Genomic DNA, 26,704 nt, shown 5'->3' with positions numbered 1-26,704 from the left:
ACATAGCCAGGAGAGAAAGGAAGGATTGTCAACGTTGTTGAAGAGATGAGGAGTTCCTTAACACCTCAGGGGCTCAGCTGGGTTTCCACAGTGGAGGACAGTGAGTGGGGCTACCCCACCCCTGGTCCAGCAGTAGACACATGACTCAGGCCTGGCCAGGCAGGACACTCCACACTTGGCCACAATAGTTGGTTCGGAGATGGCACAAGACCCATAACAGTCTAAGGATAGTTAGTTCTGACATTCTTTATGGAACTAAGAGAAACAGTTTTTTTGCTGGAAATAGAAGCCAAGAATTCACCCTCACTCTAAAAGGAGAAAATCTTCCTAAGAATGAAGTCAACCATCAAAAAATAAAAGCTGAGAATTGAAAAGATGTGGATTCTTGATGACATTATGTAAGCACCTGGATCTAGCCATGTATGAAGCCAGTTTGCTTTGCAATATTACCCAATGTATTTTCCCTCTCAGTGCTTCCTTTTCTCTTTGCTGTGTAAGCGAACAAATCCAGCAAGCCTTAGTTTTGACTCTCAAAAGCAAGTTGTTTTATTACATATCTAATAGCCTGGAAAGGAGGAAATTCAAGAGCAAAGGTTTTGTTCAGAGAAGTCCAAGCATGGAATTTGTTCTATAAATCAGAGGGTAGGAAAGAAACTGGCTATGATGTCAGAGCAGTTGCCCATTACCTAGCTTTCCCTGGGCTTAGGGAAGGAGCTAAAAGATTTGGAGAGAACATAACTAGATTATAAATGCTGCCTGAACCCTCTGAGAAGGAGCCTAGCTAGGGAGGTAAGGAGAGATGCTTGAAAACCTAGAGAGGTAAAAGAGGCATCTGAAAATAACAGGGATTGTACCACAATTCCCAGGCACAACTGAGAGAGTCTACAAGGATCTCAGAGAAGCCGCCCTAAATTCAACACAGAGCTTGTGTTGGTTTTAAAATGTGTGAACAAATTATTTAACTCTCTTCCCTTTAAAAGTTTTAGAGCTAAATTTCTCTCCCCTTGGACTCAGTGACTCACATCTAACAAATAGATTGTGATAAAAGTAACTGTATGTTACACTGAGATTAGATTAGTCATTAAAGGTATTGAAGCTTTCTCCTCATTCTCACTCTCTTGAATCACTCACTCCAGGGAAGCCAGCTGCCATGTCATAAGGATACTCAAGCAGCAATGTGAAGAGGTCCACATGGCAAGAAACAATCAGCAAGGAATGAAGCCTCCTGCAACAGTGTGTATGAGCCTTCTTGAAAGAGGATCTTCCAGCCCCAGTCTTCAGATGATTGCAGCCCTAGGTGATATCTCGAGCATAACCTCAGGAGAGACCCTGAGCCACACCCCACAATCACCGAGCTAAACTGCTACCATATTCCTAACCCACAAGACTATATAAGATAATAAACACTATTGTTGTTTCAAACCACTAAGTTTTGAGATAATTTGTTAACAGCAACATATAACTGACTCAGAGCTAGATCACAATAAAGTGATTGAGCAGTAATGACTGTGAAAAATTACCACGAGATGAGCCTGAGGGGACACTCAGCAAGGCCCATGCATTCCATTCTGTTGGCAAGCCAAGTGTTTCTTCATCCTCCAGCAGATGCTGTGGAACCTGATATCAAGGCAAGAGCCATGGGTATCAGAAGCAGTGACCAAAATACTGCCCAGAGGTCTGGCCTAACCAGCTGCACCTTAGCCGACCTCAGCAGGCAAGATCCAAAGGCCAAAGGAGATGAGACCCTTCCAAGCAGGCACTGAGGACTAGATAATAGTGCCTGCCAAAGGGCCTGCTACACCCGGATGTCTAGCTAGGAGAAGGAAAGGAGAAAAGGGACAAGGCACGCTGAAAGACTAAGAATTTACCCAAGGAAAATTGAGTATATGAGCAGTTTTAAACTAGAAATGATAATTAACTTCGTTGGGTGAGTTTAAGTTTATACCACTTCCAAGGAGAAATGTTTATGAGCAAGTTCTATTCAATTACAGAAAATAGTTATCTTTCTATACATCTGAAATATGACAGCACATCTTAAATCCACTACACATTTTTGCATATTGTGAAATATTTCAGATATACAAAAGATAAAATGAATACAGCCTAAGAAATGAGAAGTTAAATTTCCCTGGTTACTCCTCCCTGATCACAGTAGTATTATCATCATCATTCCCTTGCATTTCTTTTTACTTTAACTACAAATATATTTAGCCCCTCAATTTAAAAAAAGTATTATTTTGCATACTTTTAATCTCTAGGTAAATAGCATTACATTGTAGGTACTTTTCTGCAACTTCTTTTTTGTTTAACATTATAGTTGTGAGATTCACTTCTCTTGAAATTTGTAATTCCAGTTACATCTAGTTAATTTAATTTCTTACTCCATTTAAATTTATTATGGTTACTGATTATTTCTATTATCTTATTTTGGCCTTTCTAGTTTTTCCTAAGCATCCTCTTTTTATCTTTTCCTGATAACTTTTAAATTGATTAGATTATCTTATTCAATTGTTTCCCTCTACTGATTTAGAAGTGCACACTTTACTTCTAATACGCAAGATTTAGCCTTTTTAAATTTACGTTTAACAAAGTTTAACATTATTCAGTATTGCTATATTTTTCATAACAATTCAACTCCAGTCAAATATTTCTCTTACTACCTATTACTTGTGACTAATATTTTTAATTTTTACCCACAAATTAAACATTATTGTTGTTGCTTAACATAGTAAATATTTATATTTATCAACTTTATCAATTCCATTGATCACTATTTTCCTGTATCTTACATTTTCCTTTTGAGATCATTTTCTTTTTTCCTGACAAAGTATATTAAGTCTGATGATGGCAAATGCTCTCAGTTTTTGCTTGTCTAAAAAGTATCCTTGTTTTACCTTCATGTTGGGAACAGCCTTCCAAATCTGGTCATAAACTGTTCGTGAGGGCCATGACACCCAGGCTGCAGGTTGTGGGTTTACCGGAATGAGGGCAAGGAACCCCTGGCCCACGCAGGGCAGAAAACCTCTTAAAGGCATTCCTAAACCACAAAAAACAGCATGAGTGATCTGTGCCTTAAGGACATGTTCCTGCTGCATAACTAGCCAGATAACTAGCCAGAGCCCATCCCTTTGTTTCGGCCCATCCCTTTGTTTCCCATAAGGAATACTTTTAGTAAATCTATAATCTATAGAAACAATGCTTATCACTGGCTTGCTGTCAATAAATATGAGGGTAAATCTCTGTTCAGGGCTCTCAGCTCTGAAGGCTGTGAGACCCCTGATTTCCCACTATTTCTGTGTGTCTTTAATTCCTCTAGCGCCCCCTTGGTTAGGGTCTCCACGACCCAGCTGGTCTCAACACCTTCACTCTTGAATAATTTGTTGATAAGCAGTTCTAGGTTGGTAATTATTTTCTGTTCACGCTTGAGATATTATTCCACTAGATTGTGTTGTTGCAGCTGAGGTGTCAGGTGTCTTTCTAATTGTCATTTCTTAGGTCGGGCACAGTAGCTCATGCCTGTAATCTCAGCACTTTGGAAGGCCAAGGTGGGTGGGCCAATTGAGGTCAGGAGTTGGAGACCATACTGGCCAACATGGCAAAACCCATCTCTACTAAAAATATAAAAATTAGCTGGCTATGGTGGCACACGCCCATAATCCCAGGTACTCAGGAAGCTGAGGCAGGACAATCGCTTGAATCCAGGAGGTGGAGGTTGCAGTGAGCTGAGATCCTGCCACTGCACTCCACCCTGAGCAACAGAGAGACTCCATCTCAAAAAAAAAAAAAAAAGGGCATTTCTTTATAGATAATCTGTCTTCTTTCTGACTACTTTTAATAGCTCTCTTTTTCTAGTTTTACTATGATGAAACTAGGTATAGTTTTGTTTTTATTTATCCTACTTGAAACTTATTTTGTTTACTGAATCTGAGGATTCATATCTTTCTTTAATTCTAGAAAACAATCAGCTATTGTTTCATCAAATATTTTCTCTGTCCTCTTCTCTGACTCCTCTCTTCTGGGACACCAGAATCTACAAAGAACTAAAACAAATTTACAAGAAAAAAAACAACCCCATCAAAAAGTGGGCGAAGGATATAAACAGACGCTTCTCAAAAGAAGACATTTATGCAGCCAACAGACACATGAAAAAATGCTCATCACTGGCCATCAGAGAAATGCAAATCAAAACCACAATGAGATACCATCTCACACCAGTTAGAATGGCAATCATTAAAAAGTCAGGAAACAACAGGTGCTGGAGAGGATGTGGAGAAATAGGAACACTTTTACACTGTTAGTGGGAGTGTAAACTAGTTCAATCATTGTAGAAGACGGTGTGGTGATTCCTCAAGGATCTAGAACCAGAAATACCATTTGACCCAGCCATCCCATTACTGGGTATATACCCAAAGGATTATAAATCATGCTACTATAAAGACACATGCACACGTATGTTTATTGCAGCACTATTCACAATAGCAAAAACTTGGAACCAACCCAAATGTCCATCAACAATAGACTGGATTAAGAAAATGTGGCATGGCCGGCACGGTGGCTCCTGCCTGTAATCCCAGCACTTTGGGAAGCTGAGACGGGCAGATCATGAGGTCAGGAGATCAAGACCATCCTGGCTAACACGGTGAAATGCTGTCTCTACTAAAAATACAATAACCCCTTTAGCCAGGCATGGTGGCGGGTGCCTGTAGTCCCAGCTACACGGGAGGCTGAGGCAGGAGAATGGCATGAGCCCAGGGGACAGAGCTTGCAGTGAGCCGAGATCGCGCCACTGCACTCCAGCCTGGGCGACAGTGTGAGACTCCATCCCCCAAAAAAAAGAAAGAAAATATGGCACATATACACCATGGAATACTATGCAGCCACAAAAAAGGATGAGTTCATGTCCTTTGTAGGGACATGGATGAAGCTGGAAACCATCATTCTGAGCAAACTACCACAAGGACAGAAAACCAAACACCACATGTTCTCACTCATAGGTGGGAATTGAACAATGAGAACACTTGGACACAGGGTGGGGAACATCACACACCAGGGCCTGTCGTGGAGTGGGGGGAGGGGGGAGGGATAGCATTAGAAGGAATACCTAATGTAAATGACGAGTTAATGGGTGCAGCACACCAACATGGCACATGTACACATATGTAACAAACCTGCACGTTGTGGTCATGTACCCCAGAACTTAAAGTATAATAAAAAAAATTTGAATCGTCACATTTTAATTTTTCAAAGTTCAGGTTGGTTCTTTATCAATTCTGCTGGTATTTTTTGATAGCATCTTGTCCCTTTCTCATGTTTTTAATTTCTTTTCTTTCTTAAACATTTGAAACTTAGTAATTTTATATTCTATATCTCTAAATTCTAACATTTTAAATCCTTGATTGTCTAATTCTGCTGTTTGTTGTTGTTGTTGTTGTTGTTGTTTTGACACTTCTTCAGAGTGCTTTGTTTATTTGTGTGTTTTGTAATTTTGGATTGTATGTTTCTGTTTGACAGGACTTTATCTATTGAAATCCTGTGAAACCAAACCAAGTGAAGATTTATGTCTTCTATCTGTGACATTTAATTTAAATTATTGGGTTAGAGCCTCCTAGGCCAAGTAGGTAACAATTAATTCAAACCACAAATATGATGGAGGACAGGAAAACAGATAAAACTTCTCAGAGAATAGTAATTTTTTTTTACAACCAATCCTAGACAAGAGCAAAGCCTAGAGAAACAAGTTTCCAAGCCATGTTCTTTGATACCAGGTGGACTTTTAAAGTTTACTTTTTCTCTGAGAACACAGTCCAAGGGCTTTATGCAGGGGTCTCAGTTCCAAATTTGCTTCAATCTCAGGCGTTGTTTCCTGCCACCCAAGCCTCTTGGTTACTGAAATTAAAAGCCACAAAACACCTGTTAAAGACAATTATTCAGTGACATTTCATAAAGTGAGGTAAGGAAGATTTTCCATCACAATAAGTATAGGTACCACTACAATGTGGTCTTGCAGTGGGAGAGATTGGGCTCAACTCTGTAGATGAACAATAAATAAGAGAAAAATATCAAGGGTAAGAGGGATTCTGGCTAACACAAACTAATGGGATTCATGTGAAGATAGGCCAAGGTGATCAGACATCACCCAGCGGATGGAAGGATGAGGGGCCTGATCAGAGATTGAGAATGATCAGATATCAAAGGTGAGGGGGTTCTTGCTAAACTGACTTAGCAAGGCTCTTTGCGAAAACTGGATTTTACAAAGAGGTGTACAAATAAGCCTAGACGGTTCAGAAGCTTGACTAAAGTTTGGCCAAGCAAATAATCTTTATCATAACCTCAGTCCCAAGACACATTTCATTTTTTGGCCTCTGGGATTTTTTTATTTTTCTAGCTAACTTGGCAACACATTTAAACAGAGGTATGTTTAATTTTATCCAGCATATCCAGGAATTTTAAACTGGGAGTTTTTTAAACTATACATGCCACTATAATGTTCCCCTCATATGGTTTTCAAAGGTCACTCAGCTTGCAATGTGTGAAATAGTTTGGAGAGGAGAAACATGCAAAAGCAGGAAGACCTACTAGGAGACTATTGCAGATATTTACACAAGACAGAATAACTCATAAGAGGATTGTGATGGCAGAGACAGAGGGAATATGAGGAAATTTCAAAATGTTTGTGGAAAAAATGAATTAAAAGATAAAAAATATAAAATATAAACTTTATTTCTCAACATAAATTCCACCAAGTTCAAGACACTTTTTTAAGAAATGACACCAGCCATTTAGTACACCCTAAAGAACTGAGAGTCCTGGAGACTTAACCATGTCAAAACAGTCCTTTTTACATTATTAACTGAAGAAAACTGTGTGCCCTTGACAGATGTTTTCAAGATTAGGAAACAAAAAGAAGTCAGAAGGGGCCAAATCAGGTGGATGCCTAATGATTTCCCATTGAAACACTAACAAAATTGTTCTTGTTTGATGAGAGACATGAGCAGAAGCATTGTCACAGTGGAGAAGAACTGTCTGGTGAAGCTTTCTCAGGTGTTTTTCTGCGAAAGCTTTGGCTAACTTTCTCAAAACACTCTCAATAGGCAAATTAATGTTATCATTCTTTGGTCCTCCACAAAGTCAACAAGAAAAATACCTTGAGTATCCCAAAAAAACTGTTGCCACTACCTTTGCTCTTGACGGGTCTGCTTTGCTTTGACTTCCTCCTCTTGATAGCCATTGCTTTGCTTGTGCTTTTTCTTCAGGATCATACTGGTGAAGCCATGTTTCATCTCCTGTTACAATTCTTTGATGAAATGCTTCAGGATTGTATTAGTCTGTTTTCACACTGCTATAAAGAACTGCTGGGGACTGAGTAATTTATAAACAAAATAGGTTTAATTGAGTCACGGTTCTGCATGTCTCAGGAGGCCTCAGGAAACTTAAAATCATGGTGGAAGGCAAAGGGGAAGCAAAGCCCTTCTTCACATGGTGGTAGGAAAGAGTGAGTGAAAAGCCCAGAGGAGACTGCTGCTTATAAAACCATCAGATCTCATGGGAACACCCTCACTATCATGAAGACAGCATGGGGGAAACTGCCCCGGTGATCCAATCACCTCCCACCAGGTCTTTCCCTCAATAGCTGGGGATTACAATTAAAGATGAGATTTGGGTGAGATCACAAAGTCATATCAAGGATCTTGACCCCACTTGTTTAAACTTTCCACTGAAAGCTCTGCTCTTATCTGTAGCAGATCTGAGTACAACAGTTTTGTCACCCATCAAGTGGAAAGTTTGCTCCACTGTAATTTTTCAGGCAGAATTGTGTAAACTGAACCAATTGAGATGTTTCTTGTGTTGGCTATTGTTTCTGCTGTTCTCTTCAATTAGGGCACAAACAAGATGAATTTTTTTCCTCACAAAGTGATGTGGATACTCTGCCACTATCTATATCTTCAACATCATCTCCTCCCCATTTTGTTGAGATGGGGTCTCACTCTGTTGCCCAGGCTGGACCACAGTGGCTCAATCATAGCTCACTGCAACTTTGAACTACTGGGCTTAAGCAATCCTCCTGCCTCAGCCTCCCAAGACACTGGGACTACAGGTGTGCACCACCACACCTGGCTAATTTTTAAATTTTTAGTACAGATGAGGTCTTGCCATGTTACCCAGGCTGGTCTCAAACTCCTGGACTTGAGAGAGCCTCGTGCATAATCCTCCCAAAGTACTGGGATTACAGGCATGAGCCACCATGCTTGGACGTCTCCTCGTTTCTTAAAATGAGTTATGCATTTGTAGACTGCTGATTTATTTGGGGCATTGTCCTCATAAATTTTTCATAAAGCATCAATTTCATCGTTCTTCACCACAAATTCCGTGTTTGTTCTTGCTTCAATTTTCACAGAATTCAGATTGCTTTAATAGGGGCTCTTTTCAAACTGTCTTAGCCTTCTTAGTGCCTCAGATCCTGTTCAGACATGTTATATAACAAGTCAATACAAGTTTATTTTGGTGTAAAAAAATTTGGAAACCTATGTAGTTTTTAGCATAATACACATTTTCCATGAACTTTTCAAAGACTCCTCTTAGATAAACCTGAGAGAGATTCAGTATTTAAAATCAATAGGGTTTCGGATGTCCAAGAAGAGATTTGTAGTGAAAAGTTTTTATAGGGGTTAGGAGCTCAGATGAGAGATCCGAGTTGCATAGGAGATTTGGGATGTCTTCTGTTAAAGCCTGGTAACTGAATTCAAGGCATACATCCCCGGCGTAAAGTGTTATTTTAATATGAGGGGACCTTTGGAATGTTTAAATGCAGATAGAAAGGAGCCAGCGGAAAGAGAGAGAAGAAAAAACTGGCCGAGTGGAAAGAAATCCAGACTACCGGTGGAAGGGTTCTCTTGCATTACTGACCCGCCAACTTAATAGATATCCAGAATTCTGAGGTCTGGGTAGCTTCGGGTTTTAAGTGAAGGGTTTTGTTGGTTGAGTTTGGTTTGGCTGGTTTTCTACACTAAAACCTTCCCTCCTCCGCCTTTTCTGGGTCCATCGGTCTAATCCCTCCCACCTCGCTTGCTAGAGAAACACACAGCCTATATTTACAAGCTTTTCCGGGTCGCCGAGAAGGGCCACGCACAGGATTGCGACCTCGATTGGAACCCGCTTCCCGAAAGGGACATGCGCAGAGAGGTCCTGGTCGCGTTTGAAGTGAGGTAAACTCTAAAGTTACGCAGGCGCGTTAGGTCCTAGTCGCTATGCGTGTGCTTGTGGGTGAGGGACTGCAGAAAGGGAGAGTGCCGGGCGGGCTTAGTCGGAGATTGAGGGCTGGGAATCCGCTTCCGGGAGGGCACTGTCTAGTGCACTGGTAACCTGGCCTTGGCCGCCTAGCCCGAGAAGCCGAATCTCCCTAATCCCTGTGACCTGTGTCACCTCTGCATCGCGGGGAGGGGAAGAAGTGGGGAGCAGTCTGGTGTCAGATGGGCTGGCGCCGGAAGAGGGGGGCCACAGCGGGGACGAAAGGCGCCCCCACCCCGACTCCCCGGAAATATAAGCAATTTGTATTTTCCGATCAGGTGGCGGGACTGGCTTCATTGGGACAGCCCTAAGCCAGCTGCTGAATGCCAGAGGCCACGAAGTGACGTTGGTCTCCCGACAGCCCGGGCCCGGCCGGATCACGTGGGTAAGTCCATCCTCTGGAAGCGGGTGGGAGGGCAGAGTTGGGCGGTGCAGGGCGGGGCAGGGGCACTGTGTGCTTTCTCCAACAGGATGAGCTGGCTGCGTCTGGGCTGCCGAGCTGCGATGCCGCCGTCAACCTGGCCGGAGAGAACATCCTCAACCCTCTCCGAAGGTCAGCCTGGGCCCTAAAGCTGATACCCACTAGAGCACAGGGAGGAGAGTGTACCACTGATGAGAACCTGTGAGCTAAGGGTAATGGAACTCCTAGATTCTGAACTAAACCGATATCCCAGACTACTCATTCTGCTCCACTTCTCCACCCAGTCAGCCAATTGGCTTAAGTCCTCAGGTATAACTCAGGATGCCCAAAAAATGTATGCCCTTTCCCTCTACAGGAGACGTTGACTGTTTCTGTTAAGCCAAAATTAAGGGCTTTACTAGAAATGGGTATGAAATAGTTCCCAGGAAAAGATAGAGAGAGGGATATGTGCACCTATGTATTTAGTGGCTTTTTATTTCCCATGTTTCTCCTGCAGATGGAATGAAACCTTCCAAAAAGAGGTTCTCCGCAGCCGCCTAGAGACCACCCAATTGCTGGCTAAAGCCATCACCAAAGCCCCACAACCCCCCAAGGCCTGGGTCTTAGTCACAGGTGTAGGTATGCCCCCTAAATCACCAGCCCCTCATATTAGCCATGGGAAGGGGGTAACTCAGACCTCTGTAGCTGTGCACACACCCGAGCACTGGTTTTTTCCAGGTAAAATGACTTCCTAGGCCCTTGATCCATGCATGTTTCTCCTAACCTTTGTGTACTTTCACTAAGAAACTGAGACCCTGAAAAAGAGTGAGGAGTGGCATCACTCTTAGTGCCAGGGAAAAGTCCACCTATTCCAAAGTCCCTTACTTCTCACACCATAGTTCTTTAGGAACAGAGTTCATGGTCACCTCTGGGACCAAGTAATTGCAAACAATTATAATGCACACACCAGCCACTATTTGAAGTGTTTTATGCTTATTATCATTTATTCCTTACAACAACCCTATGAGGTAGGTACTATTATTCCCATTTTAAAGATGTGAAAATTCTATACAGAGAGGTTAAGTAACTTGCATCAAGTCACAGAGTTAAAAATGAGGGAGCTGATTAAAACTCAGGCAGCCTGGTACCCAAGTTCCTGTTCTTAACCACTACACTCTAGCAGCCTCTAAGTTTAGCCCTGCAACCAGAGTTCCTCCAGGGAAGGAACACTTCAGGTCCTGGAAAAGTTCAAGGGGAAAATATCCAAATGGCTCTGTCTCCAAATGGGGAGATCCTAAGGGCCAAAGGAGGTGAAGCCAAGGGAAGCCTCCAATACAGAGAGCCAGGCAGGACCAAGGACATCCAGGGCAAATGAGTGTGTTCCACCGGCAGCTTACTACCAGCCCAGTCTGACTGCGGAGTATGATGAAGACAGCCCAGGAGGGGACTTTGACTTTTTCTCCAACCTCGTAACCAAATGGGAAGCTGCAGCCAGGCTTCCTGGAGATTCTACACGCCAGGTGGTGGTGCGCTCGGGTGAGAAACAGGGGCCTGGGTATCAGACAGGGTTGGAATGTCTTCTCTGAGCTGGGAAGTGATGGGATTAGGAGAGCTGATGGGATTATGAGAGCTGAGATTACAGAGTGAGAGGATGCTACCACTTCTAGCCAACCTACAGATGAGAAGGTGTGAAGTCTTAGAGAGCCATACTGCTCACTTCTGTTACAGAGCCAAGTCAGCATGGGGAGAGTGAGGAAGGGGAAACAGAAACCAGGAGGAGCAGTGGGGCTGCTTCAAGGCTGAGAGGACCTCTGTACCTTCCCTCTTGCCTGCTGTAGGGGTTGTACTGGGCCGTGGGGGTGGTGCCATCGGCCACATGCTGCTGCCCTTTCGGCTGGGCCTGGGGGGCCCCATCGGCTCAGGCCACCAATTCTTCCCCTGGATACACATCGGGGACCTGGCAGGAATCCTGACCCATGCTCTTGAAGCAAACCACGTGCACGGGGTCCTGAATGGAGTGGCTCCATCCTCCGCCACTAATGCTGAGTTTGCCCAGGCTTTGGGTGCTGCCCTGGGCCACCGAGCCTTCATCCCTGTCCCCAGCACTATAGTGCAAGCTGTCTTTGGGCGAGAGCGTGCCATCATGCTGCTGGAGGGCCAGAACGTGATCCCACGGCGAACACTGGCTACTGGCTACCAGTACTCCTTCCCAGAGCTAGGGGCTGCCTTAAAGGAAATTGTAGCCTAAGTAGGTCATGGCAAGGGCCTGAGGCCTGTCCCTCATAGGCTTCCAGGTTAGGCACTGTGAATAGGCTCAGCTCCTCTAGAGAGCTGAAGCCATCTGGTTCTTAGATTTCTCCCCCAGTCCTCTTTCCCATTGTTCTGTTGCTCCACCTTATTGTCTCAAGGCTGTAATCTCATCAGGTTGGGACATTAATCTTTTCAACTCCTTGCAAGATTTCCTAGTTGGGTTTCTCTACATGTCCTGCAGCTGCCCCACTTCTCCTTTATGCTGTGTAGAGAATGCTCTGCAGTTTAGGCAATAAAGATAAATTATCTCACTAACCTTGGCTCATCTCTCTGGCCTAGATTCGCCTACGATTTACTTCAAGGAATGTCACCCTAGATGATTCTTCCCCCAAGACGGGGTTTTGAAAGTTATAATGGGCAGTCTCTCTCATCACCCTCTCCCTTCTTGGTCCTTCAGTTGCCAAAAGAGCTTGTCACAAGTTTGGGACATCTGGTTATGATAAAGGTAGGCACTAGAAGACAGAATGATGATCCATTTCCAGTGGGCCCTGTAGTCACCCTGGATGCTGTCAGAGTGCCATTAGAATGCCAGTAGAGGAAGAGGTGAGGCCCAGGTGTAGGATAGACTTCAGTCTGTGTCACCAAATGGCAAGTGCATTACTAACCACACAGTGGTCCCAGTTTATCAGGCTGCAGCAGAACAAAGCCAACATCCCTGTCTATAAGAAGCTTAGGACTTGCCTCTCATCTGACTGGGGCCACTCAAGTCAACCAGCGCCGTTAGCACAAAAGGGCAGAAGATACTTTTGGTCTACTGTACACCCACCATCACTGAAAGTGAAAAGAGCAAGATACCAATCAAGAACTATAAACAACCCTATCCGGAGAAAAAAAAAACCTCCCAAGTTTTCATCTAAGACCCTTTTTACCTACCTAAAGCTGTGACATCTGCCATAACTTGATCAGACACAGTTCCCCCAGCCACCAGTTCAGGCCATATTAACCAGTCTCTTCTTCTCAGGGACCTCTGGGTTATCTCTGAATCACTGTCACCTCCTTGACCAGCCTGTCTCCAACACACCTGCCCCCAGCCTGGGTCAGTATGGTACAGTGGTGTAAATCACCAAAAAGGGAGGGGTGAGGACACAAGGACCCAAGGACCCTCCCCATCATCATTACATTCTCCATGCAGTATTCAACTCCCTGTGCCATTCAGAGGGAGGCAAAAGTCACGGCCTGGAAAAGATCTTATCCAGAGACTCATCACAGGGCCCACATAGAACAGAATCCAGGGGCACCTGTCCTACTTCTTTATCTGGTCTTGGATTCCAGGAAGTTGACTGGCTCTGTATTGTTCCTGGGGGTATGACCAGCCTCAAAGGTAGACGTAACAGAAAAGCATACTTTAGGCTGCACTAAAGGAAGGAGTACTGATTAATACCGTCTACACAGGGAATGTGCTACCTTGGAGATAGTAAATTCCCTGGCACAGGAGGACTTCAAGCAGACCAAGGGCAATGACCTGTAGGAATCAGGGTGGAGAGAGCATGTTAGTGACAGCAGAGTTGGTCTGGTGGCCAGTCAAGTGCCTTCCAACTCTGGTTATTTCATTTTCCAGATAATTGGTTCATCTAGAACCAACTGGTTCAACTTCCGTTAAGTCTTCCCATCCCCATACACACATACATAAAGCAGAAGTGTGCCTCACTTTATGCAACATATATCTTCCATAGAGAAAATGTTAGGGTTGGATCACATTAATATTGTCATTGCAGAGCATGGCTTCATCGATTTGGTGAAAAATCGACGTGTTCATCTCAACACCAGCAAGTGCATCTAACCAGGGATTTGCCAACAAATTTGTTAGTCTGTAAACAAACACTTGAATACAACAGGAGAGCTGCCATTTATAGGAACCCTGAGAGTATTCTGATAATGCAGTCATCCCTAATTTACCTATTGTATAAATGTGGATTTTGGAGGTTGCTCAAAAGGGATGCAGCCATTATAGGGCATGTTATAGTGAGAATGCAGTGTTAAAATCTAGGGTGTGGACCCTGAAGACAAAGGACCCACATCTCTCTGAAAGTGAGGTTTTGGTTAGAGAGCCTGTGCAGCCACAGGCAGACACACCTGAGACTTGGTCCAAGCACCTTTTCTCCAAGAAGCTTTCCTCTATGTTCTCATTTCTCCTCCCAACAGGTATTTTTACCACTGATTTGTAGGCGGAAGTAAAGCCCAAGCAACTCAATCAAGGTCACAAACAGGCATAGCTGAGACCAGAAGCCAAGTCTCCCTCTGCCTTCTTCACTAGCTCACTCCATTCTATCGTGGCCCCATCCACATAACGCTGTGGCCCTTCCAGGGCCCAGCGTCTCCTTCCACACTCCCAGGAGCTCAGCCAGGGAGTATCCTGTCCTCTGGCCATCCACAGCAGCAGCCAGAGAGAGGAACAGCTTAACTTCCTGTCAGTTCCCGCCCACCCTGCCCTCCACCCCAGCTCAGCTTGGAGGTGGAGCCAACAGTCTCAGTGTCCAGAACTAATCCTCTCCAGCAGCCCCTACTCCCTACAGAAACCCTGTGCTAAGGCAAAGTTGAGAAGTTAAGGCTGAGCAGAACCTCTTGAGAGCTGGCTGAGGTCCTCACTCGGTAAGATCAGGTCACTTTATGGACCTGTCCCAAAGTGGCTTCCCTGATCCAAAGCATCAACTCAGGGTGCCTCTGGATCAGAGTGTGAGCAGCAGAGGGACTCTCACAGAAAGGGCTGAGCTGGAGGCGGCTGGAGCTGACCGGGCGGCAACCACTCAAGCAGGTGAGGCTCAAAAGTTAAGACTGAGCAGGGCCTCAGACAGTTGGTTAATGTCCCGGCAGTATGGCTCCCGCTGCAGGATGAAGTCCACCTTGTGATCCTGACCCCAAAACACCTCCAGCAGCTGCCGCCGGAGCCGCTCTGTTTCCCGGGTCTTCCGAATGCCACCACTACCTTTTTCCTCTTCTCTCCCGTGCTGCTGTTTACCATGTTCTGCAAAGCCCCTGGAAGGATGCTGAGCCTTAGAAGACCCTTGTGTCCTAGGAAGAAACAGACCAAAAAGAGCTGATGAGCATCCTGGAGGGAAATTAGATCTTAGTGGGCTACCCCTCTCTTAATTGTCCTGCCTATTCTTGGCTTTGGGGGAGAAACCCTGAAGTTCCTGAAGCTGACCACTGAGTGGCAGTATCAACCCACTTCTGAAGGGGAGCTGGGCCGTTCTTTTGGAACCAGGGTGAGCTCTGCCACTATTATGATATAGTTCTAGTCCTAAATGAATCACTTATGTAATGGTCAGTAGAAGGCAAGCTGAATACAACTGGATCTCAGTATAAGCAACCGTTTTCCAAATAACTCCATCAAACATGCTGATTAAGAGAAACAGGAAGCAGGTGTTTCCCTACCAGCAAGGAGGTTCTATGTCAGGATCCCCTGGGAAGCTTATAAAGGCCAAGGCAACTCAAACCACTGCAAAATTAAGATTACACTTAATTTTGCCCAAACTGAGATCACACTTCCACCCAAGTCTCTGGGCCTGCTGAGAGAGGGCCAGGGGTGGGGGCTGCCCGCAAGTAGTCTAGGGGAAGGATTACCTGGCTGGCTTCTTCAGAAATTCATCCAGGGTGGGGCCGTTTCGTCCCAGTGGGTCATCAGGTACCATGAAGAGGTTTCCCACAAAGGTAAAGGGCAGCAGGCTGGATGGCGAAAGATATGTGGTCACAGAGGGGGCCCTGGCCCACCTCCCAGACGACTGAGACCAGTATCACCAGAAGCTGCTGGCTCCATCCTTCAAGAAAACTTCACCTGCTTCCCAGAGTTTTCACCCCATGGCCAGAGCAGAGCTGGCTTTAGAAAAACATCTGCATCTGTGCCCAATTCTCAGCAGGAGGGCTCCCTCACCGTTCTCTGATGATTGCCATCCACTTCTCAGACTCCTCCGCCAGGTCCCGGAACTGGTCATTGGAGACAATTATCCCATCTGTCTCTTCAGCCAGCTTCACCATGAACCTGTCTCCAAAACCACAGCAACCAAGAGAGGGTTGAAAAATTACCTACTGGGTACAATGTTCACTATTTGGATCATGGTTACATTAAAAGCCTAGACTTCACCACTATGCATTATATCCATGTAGCAAAACTGTACTGGTATCCCCCAAATCTATAAAAATAAAAGGAAAAACCACAGCAACCATTTGAGACTCTCCAAGGCCCCAACCCCAGAAGTTTTACTGACTCCCATGAGTCACTTCTGATGATGGAGATCTGGCCCCCTACCTCACTTGACCCAGCTACAGGCAACTGACTAGATATAAGTGCCATGGGCTAGAGAGGAAACAAAGATGAATCCAAGGTGGTCTCCCAGTAGTATCCTATCTGCTCACCATAGTCCTTTACCCAACACTTTGTGCCACATTAGTGAACAGTAAGATCTAGCTCTGACTGTCTTCCACCCTGCCCAACCAATCCCTCGCAAATCCAACATGCCCTTCCTTTGAAAAGCCTTTGTGCTCTGCTCCCTTCCTTCCCAGGACCACCATTAGTACCCTAGTAATTCAAATACTGCAACTGAGATCATGCATCACTTCCCAACAAGGGGGTCCCCACCTCTGACCACTCACCCACCCTCAAGTCTCCCCTGCCCTGCCACAAGAAAGCATGCTTATCCCCTACACAAAACTCTTCCACACTTGCCCTTTATTTACCAAATAAAGTCTACACACCCAGGCCTGGCAGCTAAGGCCTTCTACAGGCCAGCTCAAATCACCCTTACAGCCTTCTCTCTCCCAATATTCCCTAATCCACTCCCAACTCCAGCTAAAATCAATAATCAGATTACACTCTGCTCTCCACATATGTCTTATGCTGACTTCCATATTTCTCCAACTATTTCCTCTATCTGGAAGGCACTTCCCAAGACTTGCTAAGGAAAACAATCACCAAGGGAACTTTTTAAAAAAATGCCTGGGCTCCACTTCAGTAATTCTGATTCCACAAGACAGGATAGGACTCATGAGGTGGTGGGTGGTGGTCTTTTTAACAGATTTAGAAACCAAGAGATCCCAACCATCCCAGTCTTCTCAACACAAAAACTCACAAATCTCTCCTTTCCCACAAAACCCCAGCCAGAAGGGCGCATTCCTGTAGTGTTTGGTTTATGGTTTCTTTCAGCTCTCTAGTCAAGAATCAGATCTTGTTCCCAGTGTTTCCACCTCCTCCTGCAGGCCATGCACCTAGTACTAAGTGAGCAGTCAGTATTTGAAAGATAGTGTGGTATAGGGGGAACTGGGAGTCAGGATTAGATGTGACAGATATCAGGCTCTGAGCTTCTGTCTGGGAAACAAATTCAGAGAATGACATACAAATGTCTATGGTACACTTGGCCGGACTTGGTGGCTCACGCCTGTAATCCCAGCACTTTGGGAGGCTGACGTGGGCGGATCATGAGGTCAGGAAATCAAGACCACCCTGGCCAACATGGTGAAACCCCGTCTCTACTAAAATGCTAAAAATTAGCCAGGCATAGTGGCATGCACCTGAAGTCCCAGCTACTCGGGAGGCTGAGGTAGGGGAATCACTTGAACCCAGGAGGCGGAGGTTGCAGTGAGCCGAGATCATGCCACTGCACTCCAGTATGCGGACAGAGTAAGGCTCTGTCTCAAAAAAACAAAAACAAAAAGTATATGGTACACTTATGGTATGCAAACGGTATTTTCCAGTTAAGCATATTTTACTATGATCGCATTACACAGTATGTTGTTCAGCAACATTCATTCAGTATGCCTATGCTGTGCACCACTGTGTTTATTCACTGTTATTGGGCAAATTCCCAATTTATATTATGTTATCTGCCAACCAGGTCCCACACAACTGGGCAGACACATGCCTTTAACATTCATTAAAACGAACTCAATCTTCAGTTTCAATTCTGTTTCAATGCAGGTGTGGAAAGAAGGTTCCATATCTTGGGTAATCTGTGAAATCTAGACATAAATAGAATAACATTGGGAGAAAGTAAACTGCTTTTGGGTAGAATACCATTTACTTGTTAAGGAATAGAAGGTAAGTGTTTGAAAAGACAAAGTATATATCACTATGGTTTGGAAACTAATTTTTAAAAACTGAATAATGCCCTAGAGAATAAAGAACTTGTAAATTTTTTAACTTGGCTCTCTAAAATCTGCTCATTTCTCACACCACCTATGCAGACTATGGTAGAAGTGTGCCTTGTATTTTCATTAAAACCATCTGGCAGCTTTGAGGTCTAATTTCCCTTTGCTAAGACAGGTAACCATTCTGACGCTCTGTCTCCACAACTGTAGATTGGAGATATACCCACTGCTACACTGGAGTAGGTCTGTGCAAAGTTACAAAGGAATGTCACTGTACTCTTGCCCAGCACCTTGAGCAAGGCAAGCACATACCTCATCTTTTTCGTATATTCACAAGGAGGGTAAATGAATGGAGGAGGACCCTGAGACAAAGAGGTTAATTCACTAAGAAAAGCTGCACAGTCAAAGTCAATGAGTAGTGCTACATGACGCTCAAATTCAGATCTTCCAATTCTAAATCCAGTGATCTTTCTATTATACCATGTTTTGTACAGTCCTATTATTCGTGGGTTGTTTCTTCATTTTACTTGTTATTTTGATCTTTACTCTGGTTTTTCCAGAATGTTAGGGAAGTTTCTCTGCATGTTTGGAAATTCAGGTTATAAGAAGACATCGTGTCAGCTATTTATGTAACCAGCTTTCCCACCTTTCCACTAAACCAGTATTTTCTAGACAGTAAGGCACTATACAAATATGAGGTATCATTTTGTTTGATGAATGATGAATAGGCAAACATGGTTGTCTACAGTTCGTCTCATCACACCTGCAAGGCAGGTTTACCTACCCGATCATAAGGCACACAGAGGAGTAACTGGCCCTTACCCACCACCAAGGCTTGGAAACAGTGTAAACCACCAGGAGCTTTTCTCTCTCCCTCAATCTTCCACACGGCTCCTTGAATATCAAGCCTGGGGCCAGGAGAGGAGCAAGTACCTGTCATCATAGGAGGAGATCCTCTTGCCATCCATGACTCGTGAGGGTGTGAGGGAGAGCAGGCTGAGGGAATACAGCTTTTGCAGGAAGTGACTCTCTATTAAAAAAGAACATAATAGGGTTCTCCTCAAGGTGGAAACAGAGCCTACCCTGGGACACTGAAGACCAGGCCCAACTCACCTCTGACTTTGGAATCCTTACTGAAGCGCCACTGAGGCACAAAGACAGTTATGTCACGGTGGCCACGGTCCCAGAAGTACTGCACAGCAATGGCAATGCCCCGGCTGGAGAAGTAGTGCTGAAGGCCATGCCTGCAGTGGGAGGGGGTCGGCCAGAGGAGGGGCTTGGCACCCTGGCTACAATGCCAGCCCCTCAGGACATATCCTCCCTCCCCTAGGCCCTCAGCCCCACCAGGTACTCACACCATGGCCACGTTGCTGCCGTCAATGACAATATGGCGGAGGTCTGGCTGGCCAGGCACATTGGCAAGGCACAGTGTGAAAGGATCCTGCAGGGCCTCCTTGAAACGCTGTGTGCCAGTCACCAAGTTGCCCCCTCGGGCACCTCGTTTCCATTGAGGCCCCCGACCCCGTGCCATGCCCTGCTGCTTGTCTCCCCTGTCCCCACCATCTCCCCGGTCTCCCCAGTCACCCCGGTCTCCACAGTGCCATGGGGGTTCTGGTGCAGGCGGAGGGCTGGGCACCCTTGGAGGAGAGGCATTCCCATTGTGGAGCCGCTGGAGGAGGGAGGCTCCTCGGGACTGAGCTGCCCTGTGACAGGAGCCATGGGCACCGGGAGGCTCACGGTGGACACAGACCCCTCCTCCTCCTTGAGTTACCTCCTCCTTCCCCAGGGCCTTCCCTTTCAGGGGTGCTGACTCCCTTAACCCTCCACCCACTGACTGTGGCCTGAGGGCCACTTCTCTCTCCCAGGCCTCTTCCCCAGGCAATTCCTTCCACCCCAAATCCATCTCCCTGGGACCACCCTGTTTCCCTCCCTCCTTTTCCACAGCATAATTGTCTCCCCTTGCTCCCCTGGAATCTCTGGGTCCCACAGATCCAGTGTCCAGGGACTCCCTGCCGTCACTAGGGAGAGCTCTCTCTTCTTGGCACTGAGCACGGAGCAAGCCTGAGCTCCGCCCCTCCCAAGAAGCCAGCGCTCCTGGCCCCTGCCCACTGGACGCCTCCTGCACCAGACTCAGCAGCTCCTCCTGGACAGCCAGGGGCAACTGCAGCAGAGCCTCTCTATGGGCATCCCCCGGCGACTGCAGCAGGGCAGAGAAGTCTCTCAGCACTCCAGTACACTGAGAGGCTCCGGAAGATGGTCCTGGCGTGAAGTCCCAGCTCAGCCGCTCTGTCAGCTCTTCTACCCGGCTCTGAGCCATGACAAAAGCCTCAGTCAGGCCACTGATCATCAGTGTGCCGGGCGCCCTGGGCACCAGATGGGCTGATGTGCTCCAGGCCAGACAGTCAAGGAAGAAGCCCTGGGCTCCCAGAAAGATGCAGTGCAGTTTGGGCGGGTAATGGATTTCATCCTGCAGTTCTGGGCTGCAGAGGCCCTTCAGGTACTCCTGGTTGGGAGGAAGGGAAGGTCAGGAAAAGTAAACTGCTGGAATCCTAACTGGCCTGGGTCACCTCTCCTGGCTCCTTGCTCGCTCCTGAGCTCCAGGATGTCTGAAGTATCCACATGATGTTATTCCCATCTTAGAAATAAGGAAACTGAGACTTCTATCACAAAACTGAGCCATCCTGGAACCCCAGCCTAATCCCAAAGGAAGCAATGTGGCCCAGCCTCCCACCTCACAGTGCATTCCTTGGTGGGGCCAACTTGTTCAGCCAGATCTCTCTACTCTACCAAAGAGCACAGAATGATTTTTGCGAGCCTGGGCTATCACAGAAGAAATTAAGCTGAAACTGAAAACAAATACAGAGTTGGAAAGTCCCTCAAAACTCAGGGGCACTGAGGTTGCCAGTGAGACAACCAAGAAGTCGAGATCCTCCCCAGGCCCCTCCTCTTCCCTGCTCTCCTCCGCCCCGGGGGAAAGCGTCCTTGGTGCCTGGAGGGATGGGGGAGAGAAGGAGTTCACCTTGGCTCTGCTGGCGTTTTCCTTAGGGCCCTCCAGCTGCAGCCAGATGTGGGGGTTGTCCGGACAGTCCTTCGGAAGGACACTCACCCCCACGCTGAAGATGCGCTCCACATGAGGCTGCTGTTCCCGAACCTTGTTCTCAGCCTCCGCAGACACCGCAAAGCGGTCTGGGGACGCGGGGCGGGCCTCCCAGGTAGGCATGGCTGCTGCCCCCAGCCCTGGAAGGGAAGAAGGCAGCTCAGAGCCTCACTGCACCCTCAATCCAAATCCTGGTTTGTGGGACTACACCAGCTATCAACAGGTCGCACCTAGTTAAGGCTCTGGTAAACAGCCCCAGTAGGTGACAAGCATCTGAGTCCACTGGAGGTAGGGAGTATGTCATGCAGGCCTTTCCGGAGAGGAAGTCCCGGTAAACAAGGCTGTCTACCGAGGGTGGGCGTCTGGGCTTTGGAAAACCAAGACCACAGTCCTGAGCAAGAAGGGTGGGGGGCTTCAGCTCTCGGCCTGGAGGCCAGAAGGAGTCTCCTGGGGGACTCTGCAGCTTCTTAAAGACGAATCCTCAGCAGGGGTTTGAACTAGGCTGTCCTCTGGGGGCCCTGGTCTGCCATTTCCAAGGTTCAAGCCACTCCCACCCCTCCCCCAGCCGTCCGCTGCCCCTCTCCGTCACGCCACGAGCACCGCCCAGGGCCCAGGGGCCGGGCCGGGCCGGGCCCGCCCACCGCGGACTGGGACAGCCACCCCGGGCCAGGCCTACTCCGCACCATGGCCCCTCTCCCCTCTCCCGGGCGCGGGGGAGGGGCGCGCCTACCGCCTCCGCCGCCCGCGCCGGCCTCGGGTCCTCTCAGCGCCCGCCGGGCCCCCGCCTTGCCCGCGCCCCTAGCCCAGGGGACAAGGGCAGGGGGCCCGAATCTGGGCGGTCCTTCCCGGGTTCCTCACCCAACGGGGACCTCTCTTGTCCACATCGCACGCAAACTGTTTCTTGAGTCACTTCCTGGCCTGGGGCGGAGTCAGCCCAGCTCCTCCCGGCTGCGCGCCCTCCTCCCAACCCCGCCGCCGCGCCCAGCTGCCCCGACGGGCCCGCTCGGCCTAGTCCCCTCGGCGGCTCCAGGGCTCGCTCCTCGCGCTTCTCCACTCTGTCTCCCCGCCCTCGGGGTCCTCGCGCATTCTGCGCAGTTATTTCTCGGAAAGTGAAACCATGCGTTGAAAGTTGTTTCCCGCGAATAAAGATGTGGCCAACCAAAGAGGCAGCGTGACTGGCTCCACTGGTGCTCTAGGCCCAAGCACTTTCCACCAAAGCAATCGTGGCGGAGGCGAGGGAGGGGGTACCCCGGGTGGAGTACCCCTTTCTTCCAACAAATGGAAAGATGCCACGAAGAAGGGCTGTTGATTTGTGGGGGATTTTGAAGAGAGGAGGAATAGGAGGAGGGGGTTAAGGGGGCTGCCTCTGGCATACGCACACACTCACACATTCTCTCACACCCCTCACACACACACATACCGTGTTCTCCATCCCCCCAGGTCCAGCCTTCAGTGCAGTCCCGTCCAGCAGGGCTGCCCTGAAGCTCTGGCTGCAGCCCTCCCGTCCAGCGGGCGGGCGGCTTCATCCCTCCTCTCTCTCCCAAAGCCCAACTGCTGTCACTGCATGCTCTGCCAAGGAGGAGGGAACTGCAGTGACAGCAGGAGTAAGAGTGGGAGGCAGGACGGAGCCGGGACACAGGTATGGAGAGGGGGTGTAGCGAGCCTAGAGAGGGCAGACGATCAGGGTGCTGGCGGTGAGAGTCCAGGGAGAGGAGCGGAAACAGAAGAGGAGCAGAAGACAGGGGCACTTGTGGGTTGCAGAGCCCCTCAGCCATGTTGGGAGCCAAGCCACACTGGCTACCAGGTCCCCTACACAGTCCCGGGCTTCCCTTGGCTCTGGTGCTTCTGGCCCTGGGGGCCGGGTGGGCCCAGGAGGGGTCAGAGCCCGTCCTGCTGGAGGGGGAGTGCCTTGTGGTCTGTGAGCCTGGGCGAGCTGCCGCAGGGGGGCCCGGAGGAGCAGCCCTGGGAGAGGCGCCCCCTGGGCGAGTGGCATTTGCTGCAGTCCGAAGCCACCACCATGAGCCAGCAGGGGAAACCGGCAATGGCACCAGTGGGGCCATCTACTTCGACCAGGTAATCCCCCTACCCCTGTCCATGGGACCTGGAAGGACCCTGCAAGGACCTGGAAGCAACTGTCCAAGCCCACTTTGCTGTCCCTGAGGCTTTAAGAAAACAGCTTCCTACATCTTTCCCTAATCTGGCCTGTTGCTGCTCCACCCGACCAATGATTTCCCCTCCCTCCACCCATACGCAGCCCCTCCTTGCCCCTTCTCACCATTTCTTTTGAATCTGTTCATGCCTATTAACTCCTACTTGCCACTCCTTCTATTCATTACTCACTGCCCCTGCCCAGTCCCCATGGTACCCCTGAGCCATGGGCATTTCCTGAGCCCCACTCAGCAGGCTCTGCTTCCCCCAGGTCCTGGTGAATGAGGGCGGTGGCTTTGACCGGGCCTCCGGCTCCTTCGTAGCCCCTGTCCGGGGTGTCTACAGCTTCCGGTTCCATGTGGTGAAAGTGTACAACCGCCAAACTGTCCAGGTGACCTCAGCACTGGTCCCCATCCCTGGCTCAGGAGGGGAGGGAGGGGGAAGAAGTGGAGCCCAGCTGACCTCCAGGTGGACCCTCCACTGACCTGTGTCCTGGAAGCCAGGACCAGGGGAGGAATGGGCCTACCTTGCATTGAGTGTGGAGGATGTGCAGAGTCCAATGCTGGCCACTCCTCAGCCCTCCCAGGAGAGCCCATTAAGACCCAGCTTCCCAAGAGGAAGCCCCTGGGAAAGTGGGGGTCCTGAGCTAAGGACTGGGGAATGGAGGCTAACTGGGCTCCCCTCCCCAGGTGAGCCTGATGCTGAACACGTGGCCTGTCATCTCAGCCTTTGCCAATGACCCTGATGTGACCCGGGAGGCAGCCACCAGCTCTGTGCTACTGCCCTTGGACCCCGGGGACCGAGTGTCTCTGCGCCTGCGTCGGGGAAATCTACTGGGTGGCTGGAAATACTCAAGTTTCTCTGGCTTCCTCATCTTCCCTCTCTGAGGACCCAAGCCTTTCAAGCACAAGAATCCAGCCCCTGACGACTTTCTTCTGCCCTCCTTGCCCCAGAAACAGCAGAGGCAGGAGAGAGACCCCCCTCTGGCTGCCCATATCCCACCTCCTTGCATGGGACCCTGTGCCAAACACCCAAGTTTAAGAAAAGAGTAGAGCTGTGGCATCTCCAGACCTGGTCTTTCCACCCACCCACCACCAGTTCCCCTCCCAGCCACCTGCTGCATCTGTTCCTGCCTGCAGCCCTAGAATCAGGGCAAGGTTTGGCAAGAAGGAAGATCTGCACTACTTTGCAGCCTCTGCTCCTCCTGTTCCCCCACCCCAGCTTCCTGCTCAATGCTGTTCAGGAACAGGTGGCACAGGTGAGCCTCACAGGCCCCCACAGGAGCCCAGATGGACAAGCCTCAGCATACCCTGCAGGCTTCTTCCTGTGAGGAATGCCAGCATCACAGATCTCAGCCAGCACCGTCAGAAGCTGAACCAGCACCGCATGGGCTAGGGTGGAAAGCTCAGCCACAGGCAGAAGTGTGGGAAGGGCCTGGAGTCTGTAGCTGGTGAGGAAGGAAGGAGGGTGTATTGTCTAGTCTGAACATGGTACACATTCTGCATGTATAGCAGAGCAGCCAGCAGACAGCAATCCTGGCTGTCCTTCTATGCCAGATCCCAGATAGACTCTGGCCCTTACCTCCCCACCTGAGACTAGGGTGAGTGTGTTTGCTCTGGCTGAGAGCAGAGCTGAGAGCAGGTATACAGAGCTGGAGGTGGACCATGGAAAACATCGATAACCATACATCCTCTTGTTTGGCCACCTCCTGAAACTGCTCCACCTTTGAAGTTTGAACGTCGGTCCCTCCACATTCTGACTGCTGCCTCCCTCCTCCCAGCTCTCTCACTGAGTTATCTTCACTGTACCTGTTCCAGCTATCTACACCATCTCTCTTTCTCCTGATCTGTGCTGTCTTATTCTCCTCCTTAGGCCTCCTGTTACCTGGGATTCCATGATTCATTCCTTCAGACCCTCTCCTGCCAGTATGCTAAACCCTCCCTCTCTCTTTCTTATCCTGCTGTCCCATTGGCCCAGACTGGATGAATCTATCAATAAAACAGCTAGAGAATGGTGGTCAGTGAGACACTATAGGATCATTAAAGAGAAGATGCCTCTGGAGTTTGGATCGGGTGTTACAGGTACAAGTAGGTATGTTGCAGAGGAAAATAAATATTAAACTGTATACTAAAGTTACATTTTAAAAGTTGAATAATGTTTGAGTTAAATAGGAAATACCAAGGTGAATTTGTGGTTTTAAAAAGAAATAACTTTTTGAACTGTCACTAACACTAAAAACAACATCAGGAACAATCTGATATCCATTCTTAGAAACTGGATCTTTTCTTCAAATATTAATCACCATTAAAAAAAATATATCAAAAAAACCTCAGTTTCCTTGAAGAATAGCTGCACACCTTAAGTAACTCCAGGCCCAGAAAATGTTGTTGATGACAGAAAGCAAAGATGCTTTTTAAATGTATAAAGTAAAGCTGAAAGGCAAAGGAATCAATTTAAAGAGGCTCCCACTTAACATGCTTTGACAATTTGATTATCAAAAGGAAAATAATATAGCTAATTGGAGCAAGGTGAATTTTTTAAAATCCATGCATCTATAATGATATTCAAAAAGAAAGAAGTCACTATAAAGTGTGCCCAAAGGTAGTTAATATACTAAGTGAAAAAGAGTGAACGTAATAGGCTATTTTTAGTGAGTCACGATAAGTAGAACATAAATACAGTAGACATTTTGTCTATTTGCAAGGTACGTTTGTTTTTCTTTATCTGTGTAAGTAGGGAGGGGTGAGTACAGAGAACTGTGAGTAATTCCAGGAAGATCTGGCACTGTGCCAAGAATGAAAGATACTGATGGAACTATTTGGGCATATTTTGCAACTAAGAAGAAAAACAGTCCAATGGTGTGTTATAAGACAATGGATTAGTCAAATGTCCAAGACAACTGTTCACTGCTCAGGCTTGATTGTTCATCTCCTGGAAAATGGATCCTCTGTATTACCCCACTTATTATAATGAGATATTAATTAGGCAAAATAATTAAGAGTAGGTTTGGCTGTAACAGTAAAACCCAAAATAAGAATAGCTTAAACAAAATAGGAATTCATTTCTGTCTCACATAGAAGAATCTGTAAATAAGGGTCCAGGGATGGATGGCAGCCTTATGATGATTTGAAAGCCCAGTCTCCTGTCTTGCTGTTCTACCATCCTTAGCTTGCCACCTCATGACCCAAGACGGCTCCCTGAGCTCCAGCCATTACATCAGCCTAACAGGAAGGAGGAAGGAAGAAACAGCACATCTCTTTCCTTGAAAGAAGCTTTCTGAAAGGTGCACCAATATGTCTGATTGTGTCTCAGTAGAATTTAGTCGCCTGGGCTCACCAAGCCAGGGAGAGAGGCTAGGAGCTATAGGGTTTATTCCAGGCAGCCAT

The 26,704-nt window shown here is 47.7% G+C and overlaps 3 protein-coding genes and 1 long non-coding RNA gene across 19 annotated transcripts in view; 2 read left to right on the top strand and 2 right to left on the bottom strand.

Annotated features, from left to right (window-relative positions):
• Positions 1-9,063, bottom strand: part of LOC144330198 (uncharacterized) — a 46,708-nt gene extending 37,645 nt beyond the window's left edge. The window contains exons 1-2 of the long non-coding RNA XR_013396156.1: positions 8,876-9,063; positions 7,177-8,458 (exon numbers count right to left, since the gene is read on the bottom strand). This is a non-coding gene — a long non-coding RNA (uncharacterized LOC144330198). The remainder of the gene's footprint in view (positions 1-7,176; positions 8,459-8,875) is intronic.
• A 159-nt stretch (positions 9,064-9,222) lies between these two features.
• Positions 9,223-12,250, top strand: SDR39U1 (short chain dehydrogenase/reductase family 39U member 1). Of its 7 annotated transcripts, XM_077940797.1 has the most exons (7): positions 9,223-9,261; positions 9,564-9,670; positions 9,756-9,838; positions 10,203-10,227; positions 10,866-10,995; positions 11,078-11,221; positions 11,524-12,250. In XM_077940797.1, the coding sequence occupies exons 1-7, from the start codon at positions 9,246-9,248 to the stop codon at positions 11,931-11,933; spliced, it is 915 nt and encodes a 304-aa protein (XP_077796923.1). In that variant the 5' UTR covers positions 9,223-9,245; the 3' UTR covers positions 11,934-12,250. The 7 variants fall into 7 exon arrangements, with proteins under 7 accessions (XP_077796923.1, XP_077796924.1, XP_077796926.1 ...); XM_077940798.1 differs by lacking the exon at positions 10,866-10,995 and having other exon boundaries at positions 10,203-10,318; XM_077940800.1 differs by lacking the exon at positions 10,866-10,995 and having other exon boundaries at positions 10,203-10,324; positions 11,650-12,250.
• KHNYN (KH and NYN domain containing) lies at positions 10,662-22,712 on the bottom strand. 8 transcript variants are annotated; one of them, XM_077940772.1, is made up of 9 exons: positions 21,901-22,066; positions 21,401-21,561; positions 21,093-21,310; positions 19,429-20,576; positions 19,187-19,317; positions 19,007-19,103; positions 15,864-15,971; positions 15,557-15,658; positions 10,662-15,004 (listed from the first exon to the last, which is right to left on the bottom strand). In XM_077940772.1, exons 3-9 carry the CDS (start codon positions 21,291-21,293, stop codon positions 14,755-14,757), a joined length of 2,037 nt encoding a protein of 678 aa, XP_077796898.1. In that variant the 5' UTR covers positions 21,294-21,310; positions 21,401-21,561; positions 21,901-22,066; the 3' UTR covers positions 10,662-14,754. The 8 variants fall into 8 exon arrangements, 7 of the variants coding, with proteins under 7 accessions (XP_077796898.1, XP_028707295.2, XP_002805046.2 ...); XR_013396150.1 differs by lacking the exons at positions 21,401-21,561; positions 21,901-22,066 and adding an exon at positions 22,591-22,700 and having other exon boundaries at positions 15,864-15,975; XM_028851462.2 differs by lacking the exons at positions 21,401-21,561; positions 21,901-22,066 and adding an exon at positions 22,591-22,712.
• On the top strand, positions 22,206-25,636 carry CBLN3 (cerebellin 3 precursor). Of its 3 annotated transcripts, XR_013395225.1 has the most exons (4): positions 22,206-23,243; positions 23,590-23,709; positions 24,008-24,576; positions 25,296-25,332. XR_013395225.1 is itself a non-coding variant. In NM_001194630.1 (3 exon segments), coding segments are annotated over 3 exon segments (618 nt in total). In that variant the 5' UTR covers positions 22,470-22,943; the 3' UTR covers positions 24,206-25,636.
• The last annotated feature ends 1,068 nt before the right edge of the window (positions 25,637-26,704 follow it).

The sequence above is a fragment of the Macaca mulatta genome, chromosome 7 (assembly GCF_049350105.2).
Source record: "Macaca mulatta isolate MMU2019108-1 chromosome 7, T2T-MMU8v2.0, whole genome shotgun sequence".
Classification (NCBI taxonomy): Eukaryota; Metazoa; Chordata; class Mammalia; order Primates; family Cercopithecidae; genus Macaca; species Macaca mulatta.
This window is presented reverse-complemented; position numbering and strand designations above follow the sequence as displayed.